This window comes from Tubulanus polymorphus, chromosome 2, assembly GCF_964204645.1.
Source record: "Tubulanus polymorphus chromosome 2, tnTubPoly1.2, whole genome shotgun sequence".
Lineage (NCBI taxonomy): Eukaryota > Metazoa > Nemertea > Palaeonemertea > Tubulaniformes > Tubulanidae > Tubulanus > Tubulanus polymorphus.
Window position 1 is genome coordinate 22536343 of NC_134026.1, and position 23179 is coordinate 22559521.

Sequence of the window (23179 nt, forward strand, 5' to 3'; positions counted from 1 at the left end):
GACCCGCCGGGTATAGATACTGCGAAACGTCTCTAAGAAACAAACCAAATAAAACCATAACAAGCAGTCGAGTCTCTATAGCAGCCAAGGAATAGGAGTCTACGTTCAAGGAATTTCAAAATATGTTACCCAGTCAGCGGGAACAGTCGCCTGGAAAAGCAAAGGGTGAGGTTGATAGGATTTTGCACAGACCAGAGGCTGTACATGAAGCTATTAAGAAATTCAAAGCTAGAAAAGGGAAAATTTGTTCGAAAGTGAATAAATTCGGAATAAAAGATGGGAATACGGAATGCTATCAAGAATACTTAGACGTAGAGATGTCAGCTGTCACGAACCTTGTAACAGATACAACTTATGAAAACCCCCGAGAGCCAGAGTCTGATGAGGAGGATGTTGGAGCACTTCTTGGTGGTGGGATATCTCTGAGTGGTGGGACACATCTGGCCAATAGAATATCTGTGGGTGATGGAGAGCCGCTGGGTGATGAGGTGCATCTAGGTGATTGGACAACCTTGGATGGTATGGTGCATGATAATGGGACAACTGTGAAAATGGATGATCAGGCAATATACGAAGCCGATGGCGAAAACTCAATGTTGAGAGAAAAACGTGACTGTAACAAAAGGTAAGATGATTGCAATAAAGCAGTACCGTATACAATGAAAAACAAATGACAAAATTAGTAAAATTCATCAGGATAATGCGGTATACGTCGGTGGAAACTCAATGGTAAACCTTGGGTTTGACGAGGTTAATTAAAAATTCAAGAACAATGAATTTTCTGGATTGCATTCAGAAAAAGCTCATTGGTTAAACAAACGTGTCAAGAAAAGAATGAAAGCCGGAGACCGGATATTCGAGAAGTTGAGTAGTTCTAGATATATTGAACTGTTTCATAAGGTCTTGAATGTTTCGAAAGTTCATGAAGGTACACTGATACTTCAAAGTATACACTAGGGATTCAATCGAGTAAAGCTTTTCATCATTGGATTTTGCTAGACAACTGCCTCGGTTTATGTCGTATATAGACGTAACTTGGTAGCAATCAGAAATTTTTTCAACTACAAACTCTTTAGACACTAGAATATGGTGACAAATTTATATGAAATCAAAAATCTTGGAATTAATTTCATAGTATATGTAGATTCTGGAATAGTATGGCGGAGATTTGCGCCGAAAAACATACGAAAAACGGTGACACAAAGCGGTATGTGGGAATGTAAATATTTCATCAGGTCGCGATAATGAAATTTATCACCGTGAGGAATATCTAATTTACTACCTTTAGATCAAATTTTGTATTGTTAACTTGTAAAAACATGGTATATATGTTTTTCAAAATTTCTGCTATGGTGATATTCTTTTCCAACAGCGGTACGTTGTCCACTGATCAACTAAAACAGCTAACATCGATGTCCAGAGGGTTAGCGGAAAATCGCGGAATTCTGGATGAAAACAAAAGAACACGAACAAAAGTCAACGACCTCATATCTACGGTAACTCTTTTATTTTCTACTTGTGTCACAATCGATAAATCCTCTTCATAAAGTCTATCGTCGCCAAAGTATATCCACCTTCGTTAATGTAGCGAAACATTTAGGATAAAAATTCATCATTTTGTAGCGAATTGTCTATCGCTTAATATGATTCAGATTGACAACAAGATCAAACACTTTCATACTGTGTTTGGAAAACATCAGTACATCTGGCGAATAAACAATATCAAATTGTTGCTCTTGGAGTCAGAGCAAGGTACCAGACGAATTATCTATAGTCCCCAATTCTTCAGCCACCCGCGTGGCTACAAGATGATCGTTAGTCTTTGTCCGCATGGTGAAGGAAAAGGTATACCAACCAGTTCATTTGATGGTATCAATAATATATCTTTTCTCATTCATATATCATAAGTAAAGTTTCTGTTTAACAAATTATTTTCTTTTACAATTTCTAAAACTATTACTGAATTTTCTTTTATTCTGTCATGATATTCACAGTGATTATCTTATAAATTACTGGGTTAGTGTATCTATTTTCTTTACACAGCTCAAGGAAAGTACGTATCGCTTTTCTTCTGTTTAATCAAAGGCGAGTACGACCCGACACATATCTGGCCCTTCTGTCACGAGATAACGTTCTCCCTCTTGGATCAGACATACGACAGAGACCACGTGACGAAAACATTTACTCCCAATCCATGTCGTGAAAATGAACCATTTCTTGGAAGACCAACGAAAGAAAGAAATCTTAGCATAGGTGAATAAGATGCCATTTCAAAAATATTTACTTCTTGATGCGCCGTGTTTATTCGATTTTCATTTTTCAGGTTTTCCGAAATTTGTTTCACTACAGAAACTAAAAGAAGGCTGCTACACTGAAAATAATACGCTTTTCATAAAGATTGCTGTGAGCCAAGAGAAAATGGATCCCATGTAGAAAGTAAAACGATCTGCTAAAAGTAATACATTGTATATCGTCTGTGATTTAGTATTTAATCCAATGATAAAAATTTCTCAACGACTTTTAAATGTTGTACCCCTACTAGAATTGATTGAGTCAGCTATCGTTGATGTGGCATGTGTCTGTAAACATGAACGAGTATAGCTTCATTAAAAATGCCATATATGAATTGTTGTAGTTTTTACGTGAAATACGAATCTTCTTCATTTTATTGTTTTAGACCGTAGGCTACAAATTGCATATTTTCAATTAAGAACACGTGTGAAATTGGCATGGCGAGTGAAAATCATATGGATGGGATACCTCAACGTTTTCCTAAGTAATTCATACAAAAGGCATTAGTTCGCTCGCTCTGCATGACCTTCCTTCATCAAGACAAAAATAACAAGTCGTACCAAATAGTATTCCATTCGATAAATAAATGTATTTGTGCCTCAATCAGACTACCAAATATAGTTAAAACATAAATTCGCAATATTAAACTGTTTTTAATGACAAATCACAGAAACAAAATACCAAACATAATCTATATACGCAATACTTAATTATTCAATAAACAAAACTCGCAAAATATGAGACCGAAGTGCATCAAAACGTGTATGAAAAGAGATGAATCATCCGTTAAACTCTAATGAAGAAATAAATACACAAAGATGTATGTTTTCCAGAAAATCATACAATAATTTTTATGAGAAAGCATTAGACTAGAGATAATTCGAAATTTAAAATTAAAAGGGAGCTCTTGTAATGTACACTTTTCACTAGGAATGAACGTCATTATAACAATAACATGTAGCACCATTTTGTGTAGATGGAATAAATTTCACATAGCGAGCAACTTTTTAATTTCTTCCCAAAGAGTTTGTGTGAACCGGAGGATCTATTCTGTATAGGTGTGCGGCAACATTGAAATATCCCCGATAGGCAACTTCTTCAGGAGTGGTATCGTAATGATAATGTCCACCTTCGCCAAAATCGTTGTAACCATGGAAATGTTCTACCCGTAAATCTAAACCCTGAAGTATTGAAATATGCAAATTTCAAGCTGAAGCACATTATTGCTTTAAGTAAGATATTTAATGTGAGCGGTTTTAAAACTTACTGGGTCATGAGACACAAGTTCTCCAACGCACAAAAATGGAGTTTTCATTTCGTAGAACTGTAGCCAGTTATTTACATCCTCTTCACTGTTCAGTGGGTTACAACAGAAATCTGGCTAAAATGATTGAAAAAATATTGAAAATATTGAATAAGTTCTTGCGTATCATGCATTTTAAATGAAATCGGATTAATTTCGTATAGTCTTAAGTTTACCATAACATGAATTTTCACTTTGCCTTGATCAACTACAAATGCGCCCCCGAGGCCCACCGGTTTGTCACCATAGTGATCAGACAAGCACTTGCGGATACATGACACAAAATTCAATGGCCCAGTTCTTTTACTGGCTTTGACTTCAAGAACCTGTGGAATGTAGCGAAAAGGTATCAATTTATTCTTCAATATAAATACAAACAGACAGGGACATATGTATGAAAGCATAATAGCTAACTTGTCCAGGATTGCCGTCTGAGCAGAAGAAGTTTCCCATCAAAGCAAAGTCAGCAGTATCTAGCTTTTCTAACAACGGATCCTGTGGAAATCAAATACTGGTATCAGGGCAAGTGATAGAAGTTTACATGCTGTTGTTTGAAATGTGACTCGACACACTTACATTATTTGATAATTTGGAAATATTCGACATTATCTCATTTGGACCGTTTTCGTTGATCTTTACATTAGCAATTAACTGCAAAACAACACAAACAGACATCGTGTTATAGCCAGGTTCATTCAGAACAAAGAACACAGAACAAAGAAGCTTATCCAAATAATCAGACCCAGGAGAGCATATTCAGGATCAGTTTGATGCAGTTTTTGATTTAGTTTTAAAAATTCCAAATACAAATGACATTTCTAAATGCAGATTTTCTCAAACAAACAATTCATTTGATTCATTCTGTACGAGTTGGACTTTGTGGTGTTCTTTATGACCCATACCTCCGAGTTAACGCCCACAACATGGAAAGGACCAGCTCCTGCACCAATGATTGCACCACTCTTCAAACCACAGTCTCTGCCGACTTGTTCTAAATTGTACTTCTACAACAAATCATGAGTCGATTTAGGAGAACATTTCTACGGTTAATGACAAAAGTTTTCCACTTCTGTTATTTTGACCCACAACAGGGAGCAAAGTAGACCAGCGGTGTATTATTCCAATAAGCAAGCCCAAGAAACCTTTAAAGCTCTTAACTTCTAGGCCTACTACTCTCTTCTATTTACCTTTTCTTTCATTACAATAGGAACAAGGTGGGGAGGTCCGCCAACATCAACAAGCTTTGTATCACCAGACAAACCTTTCAAGCATGCATGATAAATACAATAATCATTCGTGAATTCAATAGCGAAGCGCTTTAAAATTTACCAATCATAGGCCTACCTTGTGAAGTCAAAGCAAAAGGTTTCTCTGTTAGATTAGGACAATCAACAACTTTTACTGACACATCTGCAAAGTTTTTTAGTAGTCCTTCTTGCAGTACTACAATAAAAAAATATAACATATTTCAGAATTGATTAACTTGGTTGTCCAGTGTCCACAACCCAGCAATTATCAAACTCAAATCCACTCACCAGCAGCCAATTCAGCCAGGTTAGGGCTAAAAAGTGTTGATTTAGTTACTTTTTCTACACCAGCCATTATTCTATGTCAGTGATTTTCTTATCACCACTGAAAAAAAATACTAGGTTGCATGTAATCAATGTCAATGACAATAAATGTTGGTCAGTGGGGTTAGGTCATCAAATGTCTAAATGTTAGAGTAAATGTAACATTCTAAATAAAAACTAAGACGATAAAGAATACGACGCTGGGGACTTTCATTCATCGTGTGAATACCAGATGTACGGGTGGTTTCAGGAACAACGGATTGCCCGAACACCGCAAATAAGATTATTGAACCCGGTTTATGGCGATAATTAGTGAAACAATATTCATCCTATTCGACTTTTTAATACAAAAGCATCGATCTAATAGCAATCTGTGAGTAAAACAATAATTTGTAGGCTAGATAATTGATCTGAATTGATATATCTTCAACTGTCAGAATTGGAATTTTTATAATAAAAGCAAAAAATACTCAAGTACCGGTAACATACGCTTCAACGGCTGAGAGTGCGGTTTCAGTGACATCGAGTTCTCAAGGTCGCAGACTGGTTCGTTCCGCTCCGCTGATTCTAGTGCACTGGGAATGGGATGAAGAGTACGTGTGTGAAAGATTTCCATGTGGAATAGACAGTTAGAGACAGAGAGGAGGTATATAGCTAATAATCAAGGACCCTTGACATACAAGGATGCACCGGCCCCAATATCCCTGTCATGTGTATAGTGGTCATTGACATTGCACAGGGGTTTGGCGATGGGCTTGGATTTTATTTCCGGGTTGTTGATAATCTCGCGAGAAAAGCGTGACGACCGTCTGATAATGATTCTTAACGACCAATTGTTTATCGAAACTTTATAGCGGATAAATAAACAATATAAACACAAGGTATTTCCGTGATATTTTGAATTTATTCGCAGTTCATATTTAGCGCCATTCTCGCGAGATTATCAACAACCCGGAAATAAAATCCAAGCCCATCGCCAAACCCCTGTGCTTCTTCATTCAATAAATCGGCCACAATCAATTAGATTGATATTGAATCAATATCAATCTGATTGATTGTGGCCGATTGTGACATTGTCCTCTGCAAAATATCAGTGACAATGCATTATCATAGGAGTCAGGAGATCCTCAACATCATGATAATCATTTTTTCAATAATTATAAATATCAATAGGCATAGTTGTTCATTTTTTAAGTTATACACAAGACTGAAGAAATGTCTGCATGGTTGAAAATTGGTGACTTTTTTGTGCTTCCATGGTCCTGTTCTGGGTTAGAGTCTTCGATTGTTGTAGTAAGGGATCGGATGAGGATTTGTTTCGATATAGGCTACGCTCATCGGGAAACTGTCGAGGCTGAACATGTTTGCATAACGTATGTTGAAATAAATTCTGGAAACTATAAGCGGAGAGGGTTCAATAATGACTTATCTATTAAATGAATTTAAACCTTCCTTCTACTGTATAGGTACATCTAATGTCTATTTCAACCTGACTTGAGAGCATTCCGGGTGGCCTAGCTCAGTCAGTCTTGGTAGTACTTATGGAAGCCCTGAAACGACATTACGAATTACGTTTTACGAATTACATTTTAAGTTTTACAAATTACGAGTTACGTTTTACAAATTACGAGTTAGGTTAACGATTTACCATATAAGCTCCCTGCATTTCGTATGTCGCGCGAGGTCAAGGTCTTATACAATTACGTTTTACGACTTACGTTTTCCATTGACTTATTGGCTATTGCTTAAAAAGGTTTTTGGAAAAACACGGGCTTGCAATGAGTCGAATCATGACGAAGAATGAATCTGACTGAATTTATTTTGCATTTCGAAATATATACATGTATATTGTGAAATTGAGGGAGTTTCGTACGCATTTTTTATTACAAATAATAATAAGACCAAGGAAGTCAAAAAGTGACAATTTCAAATGATCAAAAGTATAGAGATTCAGCCTGCATACGCCCGGATTCATTAAATAATAAATTACAAACACTGACACTGTCCTGTTTGGCAAGGAAGGGCACAATGATTAAGACGATACAAAATTGGAAATTATTCGGGGTTCATGGAAATAAAAAGAAATTGGACTCCATATCGGTGCAGATACAATTCTTCAATTGTAACAAATGATCATAACAAGTCTTAGCTTTTAATAATGAAAATATATATTTTTATTTGAAAGAAAAGCATTTGTCATCCATCATCGTTATTAGTTGAAGTATTCGGCAAAAAATTACAATCGATTTCACCACAGTGCTGCCTTCTGCATGCTACCCAAAGTTTAATATTCACGACACGGAGAGTGCACCACAACCTTGACCTCTTGTGAAAAATTGAACCGAAATGTAGTGGTAAATCATTGCCCAAAATAAGTCGTAAAACGTAACTCGTAAGACGTAATTCGTAAAACGTAATTCGTAATGTCGTTTCAGGGCTTCCATAGTCAGTCTTGGTAGTACATACCTGATAAAGGTCTTAATAGGACCAGAAAGGACTGGCAGTCGACCTAAATCATCATTTTTTCATCCATTTGAAACTGTATTGAAGGATATCCAAAAAGTCTTCACTGAAAGGGGTTAAATGAAGAGAAGTGACTCCATGATTTGAAAGTTTAACAATATGTTTCCATGCCTACGTATCAAATTTCAGTTGGTAGGCATGGACACATATTGTTAAACTTTCTAATCAGGAGTCTCTTTTCTCTCAGGAACCCCCCTCAATGCAGATTTTTTGGATATCCTTCAATACAGTTTCAAATGGATTAAAAAATGATGATTTAGGTCGACTGCCAATGCATTCTGGTCCTAATAAGACTTTTATCAGGTATGTACCACCAAAACTGACTGAGCTAGGCCACTAGGAATGCTCTCAAGCCAGATTGAAATAGAGATTAGAAAGATATTTGTCTATTTTCGTTGTAGACATGGTCATATCGATCATATAGCCGGTATTGCCCATCACACAGCTAAACGAGATTTGTATGGAATGTCGATGCCAACATATTACGCACCGAGTCATCTCGTTGATACTTTGAAAGATGTCGGGAAAGTTTTTGGCAAGATGCAAGAGAGGTCTTCATCTATGAACAAGATGAATGTTCAAGGTATTGATTATGATGGAGAAGCAATACAGGTAGGCTATTAGACAATTGTATTTTCCCTGCTTAACAATATATCTAAGACATCTGGACCCAGTTCCACAGTTGTGAGTTAAGAGTTAACTCTGAGTTAAAGTTAGTTCATTTTCAATGTTTTAACCCAGGGTCAAATCTTAACTCGGAACTGTGGAACTGGACCCCGGACCCAGTTCCACAGTTGTGAGTTAAGAGTTAACTCTGAGTTAAAGTTAGTTCATTTTCAATGTTTTAACCCAGGGTCAAATCTTAACTCTGGAACTGTGGAACTGGACCCTGATGATAAGTTGAATTGAATAAAAAAATGAAATGTTTTTCAAGACCGCGGACCTATTTTACTTCAATTAGATCATTCGTTGAATCATCTAAATCTTTCATCATCTTTTTCAGCTACCCTGGAATCGTAAATTAAAAGCCATTAAAACTGAGCATACGGTAAAAAGCCAAGGTTATATTATATATAAGGTCATTAGAACATTGAAACCCGCTTACATACATCTTAATCCACGTGAAATAGCAAGATTGCATAAAGAAGGACACGTAATACATGACATTATGGAAATTCCGGAAGTGGCTTACACAGGTGAGAACATCTATCTGATTGAATCAATAACGAAATGAAATAAGATTCATGCAGGTGTGGCTTTGAATTGATTTTTCGCTTGTCGTTAACCTAGGGGATACTACTATCGCTGCCTTCCTGAATCCATCTCAAAACCCGGATATCTTCAAAGTGAAACTGTTGATAACCGAAGCGACTTATATTGATTATATGGATAATGGAAGAAAAGTGAACATGGCTTACGATCGTGGACATATGCATTTATGGCACATCGCAGAAAATGCCGAACTATTTAAGGATGTAGAAAACATTTTACTAGTACATTTCTCCGACAGATATGACATTACATCTATACAGCAGTATGTTAATAGTTCAGTGCCACCATCATTGAGACATAAAGTTCATCTAGGACTTTGTAAAGGTGCTTTGCGCGAGTGAACCTTATTGTTACTTAAACTGTTTTTGTTGTTGATTATTGATAATATATTCGTTTATATAAAAAATGTTGGTATAGATTTACTTTCGTCTCCATGAGTCTTTTGAAGTGTCTCTATATCTTTATCCCTTGTTATCACAGATGAATATGTTTTTGTCCTTCGCTTGAAAAGAAAGTTAAGTTTCAGATGTGTTTTGAGTGGCAGGGCTTCTTTGACACACATTAGGCCTATGTATGTATACACCTGGTTGTCGTTTTTTTTTTTCTTTTTCATAGAATTTATCTTTGTTACGTAAATTTTAAAATGGTGTAAATCGACCAAACTTGGGTCTTTGGCGGGTGAGACTAACTCAATAGGCCAATTACCTATTTCTTAGCCATTCGATGCATAATTACGTGTAGATTTAAATCAGGAAAGAAAGTCGTGGATTAAAATCGTCCAGCTCCTTATGTTTATAGATTAACCAATAATAAATCATGGTGCGAAGTAAAAAAGGTGGAATTGAATTAAATAGGAGCGCTGGCAAGTGAGGATAAAACTAGCAGTAGACTGGTTGCCGGTCGCTACCTTTATTGGACAGGCGAACAGTCTAAACTAGCAGTAGCGCCCTCTACTACATGTATAAATACATGTGAATGCGTGGAGCGTGTCGTGTTACATGCGGAAGTAAACATGAAGGCGCGTTGGTGGTTTGCTCGGTTTGCTATTTTAGCGTTGTTTGTAGCAGCCGTAATTGCTCAAGAAGATGATGAAGATGACGATGGCCAAGTGCATAAAAAGTACGATGTCTCGGACAAAGTGATTGTATCCGCAAGAGTAGAGGTAAGTAGGCCTAATAGACTAATTAGCGCGCAAATGTGTAGTGTTAAGTACCGAAATATAACATCTGATGAAATTACTAAAATTAGTAAATGCATTGTTAACAATTTTCTTCAGAGTTGCGACGGATGATTATTGAATAGCCTTCCTAAAGTGAAGGCTTTCATATTTGCTGATGTTCCTCGATAGTATCCTTCTTATCATTTTTATTTTCTTTCCTTTCTATTGATATGATTTTTAGTTTTCACATTTTTCTATTCTATTCTATTCTTATCTACTATTATTACCTCTCTATTGACCTGAAGTTTTTTTCAGGGGCCTATAGCATAGTTTGCCACACCCGAAATCTGAGCATATGTTTAGGAAAAGCGAACGATTTTGGGTGTGTCTTACATAAGCAAGAGGCCTCCGAAATCATTTTAGTTTCGCTGTTTAAGTGTTGGTTAAGATTTTCTATTTTACTACTTCTTTCAAAGCTTTCTTTTCTTTTGTCTATTTTTCTTTATATCTTTTTCTTTACATTTTCCTTGTATTTTTTGGTTTTATATTTTACCTGCATATACGATAGACTCTGCTTCCATTTGGGCATGTATAACCCAGGACATTCTAAGTGACAATGGGTCATGATCACTGATTAATTAAGTAGAAAAACTTTCAATATTTGGTCTGGGGAATGTGTAAGGTAATCGGCTCAGTGGCAAGCAGAATCTAGGGTAATGCTTCTTATGTTACAATTGGAATGCTTAGAATTCCCTTTTTTATATTCCAGAGCTGCGGAGGATGACGACTGAATCGCCTTCCACAAGTGAAGGCATTCATTTATCAAGATATTGAACATTAGTATCCTTAGAATAGTAACCAGTCAAATTTGCTTTTTTCAAGTCAGGTGTTGGAAAAAGGAAAAATTACAGATAGTGGGTAATGGCATAGAATTCATCCTGCTCGCATGAATGAAAAGTCATTTACTCGACGTCATAAGCAATCACATTATGATTAGGTCTATTAAGGAGCAAGATTGCACAGACACTCTGAAGTGATGTGGTTTGACAGATACAATGGAACCTCATTGTAATGACTGAGGACATAATGATTTATCAGTTATAGCAAACATGGTTCGAATTTTGTCCCAGTCAGGGCAATTTTTTCATTTTCATACTAGATACCACACACTATCGGCTATGATGGACATATTTTATGGTCCCTGGGGTTCATTGTAATGTGGTTCCACTGTTTGATTAATTATCAAAAGAATGAAATTATATTGACCTGAACAAATTTTAGTTCAAAATTGATTGATTTCCCATTCTTTTGAACAATTAACACCGTGCATGAAGCCCACTCATAATCTGAATCCGCATGTTTTGAAAATTGTATCCTACATTCATTTAACTCACGACTTTGACTGTAAATGGATTGCGGTAGTAAAACCCTTGACAATTTTTCTAGCGAAAATGTTCAGTTCAAAACAGTTCCAGGTCTCGATCCTGTCATCTTTTTCTTGAATAAAGCAGGGGATAAAGTTGAGGTACGTTTTTTTATTAAGTCGCTTTTGATATGTTGATTAGCCACCTCACTTAAAAGCGATCATTAAATGTAAACTTGTTATTGCTGTATTTCAGCGAGTCCTGTTGGCCGAGAAGAAAAGAGAAGAGTGTAATAAAGCACTGACGGATAAAGGCTTTAAAATGACCAAACCTGAAGTACCATATGAGGAAGATAAAGAAGAGCTTTAAAATCATTTCGTTTTAGTTTTAGTGCTCAATCATCATTTATATGTATACGTATTCAATTTTTCTTACCTTTACGCATTGTATTTGAATCATATAACTAATTAATATACCTCAAACCCTATACTGTTTTCTACATCGCAAAAACTGCTCTACGATATTGTAGAGATTTATGTGTTTAATTTAACCTTAAAATGATTGAAGTGTTAATTTAGTGCGTGTAACCAGATGAATTTTTTCCATTTTATACACGATAAAACGTGCTTTTGCGATATACCAATACTTGATCTGGATCTTGCTGATACCTATAGTGAGGTTTCTTTTTTCTAAATGGATTGCTCATTATCGAATGAGGAATTTGTTGGTCACAACTCAAGATAGACTGGAAGTCAGCACGCGTACCGCAGTATGGGTTTGGTTTAACCCTAATATGCGGTACTCTAGCTTCAGTATATATCTCATTCTACGTGTCAAACACTTAGATTGAGAGTGGTCTGAGATCCGTGCTCTATTGTGCTAAAAAATCGTTAGCAAGCACAGCTGGTTATTTTAGCTGGATCCATCACCGAATAAGATCGTGTACACTGACATGTATATCACAGCTGGTGCTGGAAGACAATGAAACTGTATGTCAGTAAATTCATATCCTGCAATATACTAATTATACTATTTTTTAACACCTGTTATCATTCAACACGTCATCCTTAAATCAATACACATCTTAATACACATAAATTTGCAGTTAAACAGGCCAGTTTTAACTTTAAACAAGAAGGTAATTCAACTAAATCAGTGGAGTTAACCCAGAAAAATTAAGTTAAAACTGGCCATCATTTCAGCGACTAGGTACAAGTCAATACTTGAACACTAATATGTTTATCATATAGAAATTGTTTGCTCACCAAACATGTATTTACTGATCAAGTCCGTATTCTTATCCCGGAATGTTTCTCTTCCATCATCCTAGTGGAATGTGTTAGTGGTTATCTCAATTGTATGGTTCATTTATGATGGGTAGATGGTGGCATTGTTGAGAAAATCCTCTCCGACTTTAACTAAGTTTAATGCATCGTTGTCAATGATTAATTGAAAGCTGATTGTATGATTTTGTTCATCGAAATATTGCAAAATATGATGGACATTTGATGAAAATTAATAGCAGCCGTTCAGTTATCTTTACAATAATGATCAATTGCTTTGTATTAGATCGCACGACTTGGATTTTACAAGCCATAAATTTATTTTTTTGGTTAATCATCTTATGATCTCACCATTTCCTGTACTCTATCTATCATCAAGTCTAACTACTATCAATGACTTTTGAAGTCATGGCAATTATGTTATATGCAAGAAGATTTTCGATTGAATGAATAAATTCTTATGAAAATTATATTTCAGTTATCTTGGTTAATCTTTACTTCCATTGTACTCCACAGTGCATTCCAAAAGTTACTTCAACATTTGACTCCCCTTGATGGGGAGAACAAAAAGCTGGGTACCCTAATTCAATGTATTATAAGGAGATGTGTTATATGAGAATGCTGACAATTATCAAATATCACGACCATGAATTGAAACTTTTATGCACATATAACCATGAGGACTGATGAGACTAAGATGGCTGCCGATTGACTGATCATGGCATTCTGATATGTTAAAGCATAGAACTACAATGGAAGGGAAGGCCTTTCGTTATAGTTCTATGGTTAAAGGTTCCTTCCCAATATATACCCATCACAAATTTCGATGAATAGTAATCTACAGGTCTTAGAATTCAAGCCAAAAATTACCTTTTTGGACTCAAAAAAGGAGGTCACAGGACAATCGTCTTGTGTCAAGTAAATCCAAATGTGATGATGGGCCCGGGGGGGGGATACATATACATACGGAACATCAAGAAAATTGATCGGGCATCTTCAAAATTTCAAACATAGTCGGGCATCTTGCATCCGATTGGCGCAGTTTTGGGCTGTAGAAGTAGTATCTAGGGTAGATAACGTAGAAACCAAATCAAGACAATTCATTGAAGCGTCTTCAAAACTTCCCAAAATAACTGGATTGTTCCCTTTTTGTCCACCTGTCGTTCCATAGTCCATAGATGGACGAAAAATGAACGCAATAGCCTGCTGAGACTAGGCCAAAGTGGGCTAAAATGGAATTGTATTCTACTCATTGATCATGTTAATTTATGTATCAATAATACAGCGTATTTTATCAGATCCTCATATATCTCCAGACATGCCCGATTCTAGTTACTTTTGAGACTGCATGGTTATCGTTTCATTATTCAACAAAAATAAGATGAATCCTAAATTTGCAGCACTTTCTATTTAGGGAAAATGTCCACATGAGGAAAATCCTTGAGAAGTCAACAAGAATGGCTAAAAGATTTTATGAAATGCTGGAATTCCAATTTATTAATTTTCTTCATAAAATTAACTTATTGAAACATTTTATTCATCTCCTTTTCGTGAATATTATCACCATCAAGCATCTACGTTATCAGTGAACTGTACATCATTGTATTATTATCCACACGGTAAACATGCTCTTTGTTTTACTTTTAAATATAATAATAACATACAAAGAATGTAGTGATGAGAGAGCAATTGCTAATGACATAACAAATTTTGTAAATTCACACATTGATAAACATACATCGTGTACGAACCCTACCTATTTTTGCAACATTTTTCAATTAAGCATGAATTTAATTTCACATTTTATTAAATAGGGTCATATTATGTACAATACTTTTTAATAGTAGTTAGCAAATTTCCATGCATTTGCATTTATCGATTTATATAAGACCAAGCATCTATGAAGAAAGCATCGCCATTGCATGGGCCACTGCTGTTAACTACACGGTTTCCGATTCCATCCTGGATGAACATGTACACATCATACTTTAACTCGCACAAAGAGAATCAGTGGTGCCAGTTGGTGTAGCTTTAAGGTCTAGATATTCAACATTTTATTATTTAACTAAAGCCTAAGTTGCCAAACGAGGCTACTGCGTGCCAGGCTGCGTGCACCTGATTTTCTAGTTAGGCTTAACAAAAAATTCTAGGTTCGTTGTTCGGGACGTTGATATCCTTTCGTACATTGTTCATATTAAATGTTAAGCGTTCAATCATTTCCAAGGAAAACTAACTTACAAACCATGTTTATTACTACAACGTATTCAAAATATTTTCACTTCACCATTAGATTACGAAAAATGCTGTATTCATGTAGATATACATGTATATTGTATTACTTAAAGCACCACAATGCTAACACCATTCAATTGGCATTTGCAATATAATGAGATGTCGTAAGATCAATCAGAACACATGTTCTAAGTCAGCCACAAAGAAACACTCACACTGCATTGTAAAAGCAGAACCTTTTACATTTCTACATTCGTTATCAAGATGTTTGTCATGTATATGAATTCAAGTTACGAGAGCGTGGAGACAGAAATGTAACTACAGAAATGTAACTTGCTGAGGGTTTTAGCCGTACGTGACAAGAAATCTTACAACAGATTCGATTGAGAATAAGGTTAAAATATACTTGTACCACTGAATATCAAGCAATGTAAGTTTCGTTTACATCCATGATGACGCCAATACACGCATGCTTAGGGCGAGAGAACACTGCTGCTAGTTATATTGTTTATTCATTTCATTGATATTATGATATTGGTAATAATAATGTTAGAAGTGTTGTGGCGCAGACATGTCAAAGGTACAAAAAATCTCGATGATGATTGTTACAAAGGCCTGATAGTTCTGGAGATGGTAAGATAGATAGTAAATTGATGATACAGACAGAGATGATAAGAAAATCATAATAATCATATCGAGTTCAGAAACAAAACAAATTTCTCAGAAATCTCTGCACAAAATAATGTCATTATTATTAACAATACACAAGCTCAAAACACCTTGTTTTTTGTACACAGTACGTTACGATAATTTGATGAATTTCATCAGCTCCTCTCTTCAAAGTTGCCATCGTCTTGCAGGATAAAATTTATCGCCAATTCTTCGTTCTTGTCGCATGCGAAATATGCCTGGATACAAACATCTTCCGGAAATCCCAAACTAACCATCTAAAATCGCGGAATGAAAAACATGACAAAACAATGTTTCAAAAAAATGTTTATTTTTAGGACATTTTTATGTTTACACATAGATCTGTAAGGGACGAAATATGTGTCAAATCCTAATAATTATACGCCTTGCACTGAAATAATAGAGTCAACAGTACTTTTTTTTCAAGTTTATAAAATTTTCATTGAAATGTAATGTGTACTGACCATTAAACTTTTCAGTAACACAGCTATTTTTGGATTTTTTGGATAAGGTTCCCAATAACTAATTACATTACAGTTTCAAACACCCGAATTGAAATACACAGTATTGATTACTCACGCGATCAATGGCAGCTTTTTCGGTCGGAGTAACTTGAATCGTTTCAAAACCAGGCGCGGGAGGTGCAGCTTCAGACATGTCGGCTGGTATGCTAGCGCTGTCCGCATTCAACATTTCAATAAACTGTTCTTGATTCTGGGTGATTAACTGCAAAAATACAAACATATACATGTATACCAAATCTCAGCTCAAATTTACACAATGAATTGAATTGATAAAATGGCAATGAAGATGATATTAAGCATCACGGATATTTTGCTGTTTTTGAATTATTTGACGGGAGAAACAAACAGAAACTCACTTGTAATAACTCGGGATTCGATTGGCCGATACTTTGAAGGAGCATTGGTAAATTTTCTGGGTTAGATTGAACCATTCTTCTCATCGTCTGAAACTGGGGTAGATTTAGTAAGAAACCAAGCTGACCCATACCTGTAATAGGAAAAATAAAAGCATTTACATTGTAATCAGAAGTTAAGCAAACGAACCAGAGTAAAAACTATTGATAATTGATACTCTAGCAGAATTTTGTGAACCTAACCCCACAACACAAGGATTTTGTCAAGGATTCCAGGGACACCATACCAACTTGGAAGGTGGTTTGAAATGACCTTGACATTCACCACAGTAATAGACCATGTCATAATTTACGGAATTGAATCACGAATCACACCACCTCAACAGAAAGGAGGTTTCGGACTCTCCAAAAGGTCACGTGACCAATGATATAGCACAATTGGAGGCCAACGGATTCCTCAATTCGATAAAAAGTACAATCGTCCAATTTTCCATGAAATATTCGATAAAGGACCATGGATCCAGTAGGATCAAATGAGTACGGTTTACTTTTGAGCAGAAAAATCGAATTGTTATGGGATTTGCAATACGTATAAAGATGAAATCTTGGTAAACATCAACACTAGTAAGCAGGTTCAACTATGATGATATATACATGCTCATGTAAAACCGGTAGGTTTGACTCACTAGCATGTGGCTAAACAATCAATGCAATATTTGTTCAATATACATTGAACTTGGATATTGAAGGGCTCTCCCAGTGACATCAAGCACCGATTAGTAGAATGGGGAAAAATTCATTGAAATTTTGCTCATTTTCTCCCAATACTTCCGAATGGCAAACAGCTGACAGACGAAAATTTCCATTCTAATTCTAACACCGAATTCCCTCCTGACCACAAAATATCAGCTTTGTATATCCAGTGACTACAATATGTGTGACGAAGAGCTAACAGAAAGTTACTCTCAGAACCATTCTATAAGGATAAACACTGTTGATCCAAAAAAAGAATATGCTAGAGTGTTGATATTGCCGATCCAAATTGAGCGCAATTTGGCCGTCTTGATTTTGATCTGGGCTACAGATGCATCTAGGGTAATACATATAAACCAAATATCTAGACCATATATCAAAGTGCAATGAAAACTTCCCAAAGAAACTAGATCCTGTCCACAGAAGGACGAACAAAACAATAGCTAATAAATAAAATCAAGCCATTGATTTGAAATGGTTACCTCCGCCTCCTCCACCTTGTGCAGCTGCAGGTGTACTTGCAGCAGCTGGTGTACTGGAAGGTTGAGATGATGCCCGTTGACTGCCAGTGGCTGGTGCTGCGGCAGCCGGGGGTTGCCCCGCTTCCGGTGCGGCAACAGGTACAGCTGGAGCTTCAGGTGCAACAGTTGGTATATTTCCCTAGAAAAATCATATAATCCATTTTACACTGATTATATTGAGTGAATATTAGGAAATCAGTACGTAACTGTACTTACCATACACAGATATTCGACTGCTCGGTCAGGATTATTAAAACTAGCTCTCAACGCCCGTACCACCAATTCTCGTTGGAATCCCATGCTCATTATTTCTGTAACAGTATTCTCGTATGCGCTTCCAGTCACTAGTGCACTCTCCGCATTGACTATTTCACCAGTATCACTACCAGCCACTTCATCAGTTGTGCTGTAGAAAAAATGCGAATCTCATTAAAGACCAATAATAACATATAGGCAGTGAACATCTGCAACCTAGTAACTCACCACACTCAAGTCTGCTAACTTCGTAGCTCATAAATTTGTATATTCATTAATCATTTTTATCTTTAAATTACCTTTCACTTTCTGTTTATTTTCCCTGGTCAACTCACAACTTAATTCATAATAATCATTTGTATTGTAACTTAATTCCTTATAGTATTTTTAAGTTGACGATCTCTAGCACTTCATAACAGTGAGTCATACAACAATATTGATATATTGATTATTTGTAGTGTACACAACACCAGTCATCATTCTCTTGTGACCTGTATTGTCTAGAGATGTATGTTACACGCACTTTTAACTGTTTGAAACCAAATACTTCGATTTCAAGAAAAAATATTTGATTCTGGATCCGGGAAGCAGTCAATGCACTATAGGGTAAAAGAATTAGCAAAACTTTGCAGTCACATATCTTGTATTAATTCGTATGAAAATTGCTACAAATTAAAAGGAATTGACTTTACTATTTGTAATAACAAAAACAATTTACCTTAGAAACAACTAAAACATTTCTACATGATTACTGCACTGGCCTGCCGTATTAAAACTATCCTAATAATACAATTTTCTTACATTGCAGATGCAGCTGTACCAGTCGCACCGGTAGCCGAGGCTGGCTTATCTTCTTCTTTTGCTTCCGTTTCCATCGGGTCATCTTTTTTCGGTTCAGGCTGACTCGCAGCAGGAGTTTCAGCGGCAGGTTGCGGAGCCGCTGCTGCAGCTGGGGCAGTAGATGTCGATTCCATACTCTCTGCTGCAGGCTTGGGCGTCGCTTTCGGCTAGAATGAATCAACATACTTTATTCAAAACAATTTTTCCGTGAAAATTCCTAAACAACAGAGTACTACGTAGTTGCTTAGTTTATGTTAGATATAAGTTTTGACTACCAGATAGGCAGATATGAATTGAGAAATGAATACTAGCAAGTATTGTTCAAAAACCTATGGTATAGTAAGATTAATCAGGCTTTTCCTGGCTTTACTTCAAATTCCATGATTTACCTGGCCAGAGCTACAAAATATTCATTTCAGGCTTTTTTGGATCGCTATTAACATTTCAGGTTCTATAAATCCCAGCCGAGGATGAGCAATGGAAGCAGTAAATGATCTCAAGGATAAAAGAACTAATCAGGGGTGGTTTTATGGACCGCGTGCTAGGATTAAGTCGTCTATAGATAATCATTCTCTGTGGCTACTATACAGTACATGAAATCGCTCAATCAATATGAACTACGTATGAATTGATATTTCCATTTCTTCCCATTTACCTTTGCCACCATTACAACAATGAAGTTCTTTTCATCAATTTTGTATTCCGATATGATTTTGTCATCTTCAAGAATTCGACCTACAAAAAATACCCTGTACATTACATTTTTTAAAATCATGATCAAGCTAACAATGACAGACCCGGCAGCTTTAGAAATGAACTGATAACAAATTTTAATGCAGGTTACAAAATTACCTGGCTGATTAGAGAAGAAACAATGTGGGCCCCTATTATTTAATTTTTGCTTATCATCTCAAAGGTCTAAGAACCCCTGCATCAGTTTTGACCCAAGAGACATTTCATTCAAACTGAAATTGTTTCAAAAAGCATGGATCAAGGGAATCTATTAGGTACCAAACCAAAAAAGAAACGTACCAGCATAGATCAACTTTTGACCGCCAACAGGAAAATCATTTCCACGCTCAGATGCGATTTTCTCTTTCAAATCTTTGACCTAGAAATAATACAATGTAATAATATCATTAAAGCAAACACCAGGTATAAAATGTTACGCAATTTCAGGTTAGGCCTAAGGCATGTAATGATGCTTTTTCTGATTGGATAGCGATTCATTCTGCTCAGGAGGTTAAAGTTGAAGGGAGTAAATTTCTTAGAAGGCTTAATTAAAAACTAGTTGGCATGCTTTGATGCGATTTTTAGTGCGACATTTCCACTTTTGACTTTTTACACAAAGGCTCAATCAATTTACAAACAAGTTAGGAATTAGGGGCCTATCTTAGTGTCATCCGTCTCACCTTGCGCTTTAAGGTACGGACACTAACTCAGAAAAATTTTGATTTTGGTCCCAACCGGGGCACTTAAACTATAATAACAGGGACAGATTTTCAAATTTGGATCATTTTATCAAATCGACTATTCCATAAATTTTCTGTACTAAAATTGGGTACGTTCATTGGATTAGACCAGCAAAATCTCTAAAAATATATGATCAGCACTATTATAAGACGGGGAATTTGCCCTGCCTCCCCATTACGGGCACATGTGTAGTGGCGATTGGCGATTCCCAATTTTCAAATATGCCTGGTTAGTGGTGAATTGCAAAATTCGAGATGTCTCCCCACCACACCGCCGCATACCTTCGCCGTCTCTTCTATTTCAATTTTGAACGTCTTCTGTTGAAGGGTTTTCAGTGTGATGAGCATATTGTCGTTTTGTTGCTCAATTAAAAACGATCGAAATGGGTTCAGCTCGCGGCACCGCTTACAGAATAGAGCAATTTACATTAATTTATCACTCGAAAATTCGAGCCGACTTGGCCGTCCTACGATCGCCGCCATTAAATGTGACGTCATCATCGAAGCGGGTTCGAATCCCACCATAATCCTAGGCGACTACGAAGCGTCAGTGACGCGGGAACTTTTGAAATTTACTAATTTCTGTGAACAGCTAAAAATCGCAGAAAAGGGCATAGAATTTCACTTGATGTAAAAGAAATTTGGACTGTGTGAAAATGAATCTAGCTTTCTATGGCACAGGAAATAAATCTTACCAGAGGCCTACAAAATTCATTTTCCAAGACTGAGCATCACGAAATGTTAATTATATTCCTGCCGATTCATGTTTCATGATTCCACCTCTATAGTAGCCTTCTGGTGACATTATATCAATAATTAACTCGGGGAAAAAAGATTTATTTATTTCAAAATATTTATTGAATTTTTATTTTCAGATCATAGCACAAAAATTAAAATAAACACCACCGGTTAATTATTTACAAATAAAACGATTTAACTGTGCGTCCTTTCGTTGCGCAGTAGGCCTACGTTCATTTCTTCGCCCTTGCTGCTTTAGCCTTCTGTAAAAGAAAATCGATTAACGTTATTTTGCAAATTGGCATAATACATTAATAGGGCTATTATAGCTGAAAATTGCTCACTGACCGCTTTCGATGGCGTCTTCTTGGGACTTCTCTTTGTTCCTCGTTTCGCTGCCGTTGTCTTAGAATCCGCTTTTTTGGTTTTAGTAGTTTTACTTTTACCGTCGGCGGCAGCTTTATTGGCCGTTTTCTTCGTACCGGTAGCCTTCGTCGGGGTGGCTATCTTTTTTGTTGTTTTTGCTTTAGTTGCTTTTACTGTAGCTTTCACCGTGACCTTCTTTGCTATTGGTTTCTTACCGGATCCCTCTTCATCGTTCTTCGGTTTCGGCGATTTTTTAGCTTTGGCTTCTTTCGTAATCTTTACCACTTGTTTCTTCTTAGCTGCAATCGATTTCGGTTTCGGTTTGCTGGCTACTTTTTCCTGTTTTGCTAATTCCGCCTTCACAATTTTGATCCTTCCGCTTAAACTAGTAGGATTGTCTGCCTGGGTTTTAGGCCGGGAAAGTACGCCACTTTCAAGACCTGAAAAAAAGACAATTGTTCAATTCATTACAAATATATCATATGTTTCAATAATGTCCCACTAACATAAACAATATCAAATTCAAACCATTTACCTTTGGTTAAGGCTCTCTTAATACGGTGTTTTACGAAGGAGGGATCAATACCATGTTGTTTGACCAGGTAATCTTTAATGAAATTCACTGATGCTCCCTTCGGATCGTCATTATGCCGGATGGCTTCGATCATCATTTTCAGCGTATCCGGACCGCTAGAACGCTTCGGTTTCGGTGGAGATGCATGGACACTTTTTTCAGAATCACTTGAGTCACCCATGATCACAGGTCTAAATACACTATGAATTTTAGCGAGCGAAGTCTGATCTATTACTCCTATATAGATCGTTGAACCACCGGTTTAAATAGTCCATGTATCCGCAACGAGCCGTGACATGTTTGACCGAATGTCATGTGATTACTAAACGGTTTCGATACGAAACTCTAGTTGGCCCTCGCGGTGTGTTTTTTTCTTATCAAAATGCTGTCAAAATACGAAATACGTGCGCGTTTAAAATTCTACGAATAAATTTGACATATTTTTTCATAATGGAATTGTATGATTGAGTGAAATAATTCGGGTAGATTATTTCCAGTCTTCGGCATTGCGCAGTTTTGTCGACAGAAGTCCATCCAGAAATTGCTTCGTGAATTGGAAAATCGTGGCTTTATCATTTTTGCAGTCAAGTATGCTCACGAAGTTTCAGAATTCACAACCACAAACCGAAATCTAGATGCTTTCCCAAAAATCTTGATAGAGTCCATCGAAAATATGGGATTAGGTTGGCTTTGAAGAATCGGAACGAGCACACCTGTATCGACGAACGATGTTTTCATTTTACTACGAAATAAATAAATTAGGAAGGGTGTATCGAACGAACAAAAGCAATGAAAAATGATTTCCAATAATATACTATCATAATCAGATCGCAGACTAAAAATACGCGCACGATACGTTATGGCATCGCGGGGTGTCGGAATGAGTCTCGATGTATTGACAAAGTTGCTGCGAGTCATTAACGTTAGACTATTATATCGACACAAGGCTCATATGTAAAACGCTCATTTGCCATAGAAATTGATCAGAATACATATCAACAGTTATATCACCGTTTCAATGAAGCTTCACAATTTTACAACAACCACGTTGATCATTATTTTCGATTGGGAATCATGAAAATCTCCATGGCCAC

At 36.4% G+C, this 23179-nt stretch overlaps 4 protein-coding genes across 4 annotated transcripts; 1 reads left to right on the top strand and 3 right to left on the bottom strand.

The window, feature by feature from the left end:
• Positions 1-2875: 2875 nt before the first annotated feature.
• Positions 2876-5686, bottom strand: LOC141898609 (ester hydrolase C11orf54 homolog). The gene is made up of 10 exons (XM_074784605.1): positions 5645-5686; positions 5131-5227; positions 4940-5038; positions 4783-4856; positions 4498-4599; positions 4172-4246; positions 4010-4090; positions 3772-3921; positions 3560-3673; positions 2876-3473 (listed from the first exon to the last, which is right to left on the bottom strand). The coding sequence occupies exons 2-10, from the start codon at positions 5195-5197 to the stop codon at positions 3300-3302; spliced, it is 936 nt and encodes a 311-aa protein (XP_074640706.1). The 5' UTR covers positions 5198-5227; positions 5645-5686; the 3' UTR covers positions 2876-3299.
• Positions 5687-5716: 30 nt separating this feature from the next.
• LOC141899045 (uncharacterized) lies at positions 5717-9302 on the top strand. Its single transcript, XM_074785197.1, has 5 exons — positions 5717-5812; positions 6362-6539; positions 8091-8301; positions 8693-8885; positions 8980-9302. The coding sequence occupies exons 2-5, from the start codon at positions 6382-6384 to the stop codon at positions 9300-9302; spliced, it is 885 nt and encodes a 294-aa protein (XP_074641298.1). The 5' UTR covers positions 5717-5812; positions 6362-6381.
• A 4951-nt stretch (positions 9303-14253) lies between these two features.
• On the bottom strand, positions 14254-20883 carry LOC141899884 (UV excision repair protein RAD23 homolog A-like). The gene is made up of 9 exons (XM_074786488.1): positions 20690-20883; positions 19968-20046; positions 19591-19670; positions 18897-19102; positions 18057-18246; positions 17802-17979; positions 16570-16700; positions 16269-16415; positions 14254-15946 (listed from the first exon to the last, which is right to left on the bottom strand). Exons 1-9 carry the CDS (start codon positions 20753-20755, stop codon positions 15824-15826), a joined length of 1200 nt encoding a protein of 399 aa, XP_074642589.1. The 5' UTR covers positions 20756-20883; the 3' UTR covers positions 14254-15823.
• A 350-nt stretch (positions 20884-21233) lies between these two features.
• LOC141900311 (uncharacterized) lies at positions 21234-22407 on the bottom strand. The gene is made up of 3 exons (XM_074787141.1): positions 22047-22407; positions 21494-21951; positions 21234-21408 (listed from the first exon to the last, which is right to left on the bottom strand). The coding sequence occupies exons 1-3, from the start codon at positions 22264-22266 to the stop codon at positions 21379-21381; spliced, it is 708 nt and encodes a 235-aa protein (XP_074643242.1). The 5' UTR covers positions 22267-22407; the 3' UTR covers positions 21234-21378.
• Positions 22408-23179: the final 772 nt, after the last annotated feature.

Coding starts and splice junctions, on each gene's coding strand:
- LOC141899045 (XM_074785197.1), top strand. CDS start 6,382: ATGTCTGCATGGTTGAAAATTGGTGACTTTTTTGTGCTTCCATGGTCC. Junction 8,302..8,692: donor ATGATGGAGAAGCAATACAG/GTAGGCTATTAG, acceptor CATCTTTTTCAG/CTACCCTGGAATCGTAAATT. Junction 8,886..8,979: donor TCCGGAAGTGGCTTACACAG/GTGAGAACATCT, acceptor TCGTTAACCTAG/GGGATACTACTATCGCTGCC.
- LOC141898609 (XM_074784605.1), bottom strand. CDS start 5,197: ATGGCTGGTGTAGAAAAAGTAACTAAATCAACACTTTTTAGCCCTAAC. Junction 4,247..4,497: donor TTGTGGGCGTTAACTCGGAG/GTATGGGTCATA, acceptor GTTGTTTTGCAG/TTAATTGCTAATGTAAAGAT. Junction 3,922..4,009: donor CAGACGGCAATCCTGGACAA/GTTAGCTATTAT, acceptor TACATTCCACAG/GTTCTTGAAGTCAAAGCCAG.
- LOC141899884 (XM_074786488.1), bottom strand. CDS start 20,755: ATGCTCATCACACTGAAAACCCTTCAACAGAAGACGTTCAAAATTGAA. Junction 19,103..19,590: donor TTGTTGTAATGGTGGCAAAG/GTAAATGGGAAG, acceptor GATTCATTCTAG/CCGAAAGCGACGCCCAAGCC. Junction 17,980..18,056: donor CAGTCGAATATCTGTGTATG/GTAAGTACAGTT, acceptor TGATTTTTCTAG/GGAAATATACCAACTGTTGC.
- LOC141900311 (XM_074787141.1), bottom strand. CDS start 22,266: ATGGGTGACTCAAGTGATTCTGAAAAAAGTGTCCATGCATCTCCACCG. Junction 21,952..22,046: donor TAAGAGAGCCTTAACCAAAG/GTAAATGGTTTG, acceptor TCTTTTTTTCAG/GTCTTGAAAGTGGCGTACTT. Junction 21,409..21,493: donor AGAAGACGCCATCGAAAGCG/GTCAGTGAGCAA, acceptor TTTCTTTTACAG/AAGGCTAAAGCAGCAAGGGC.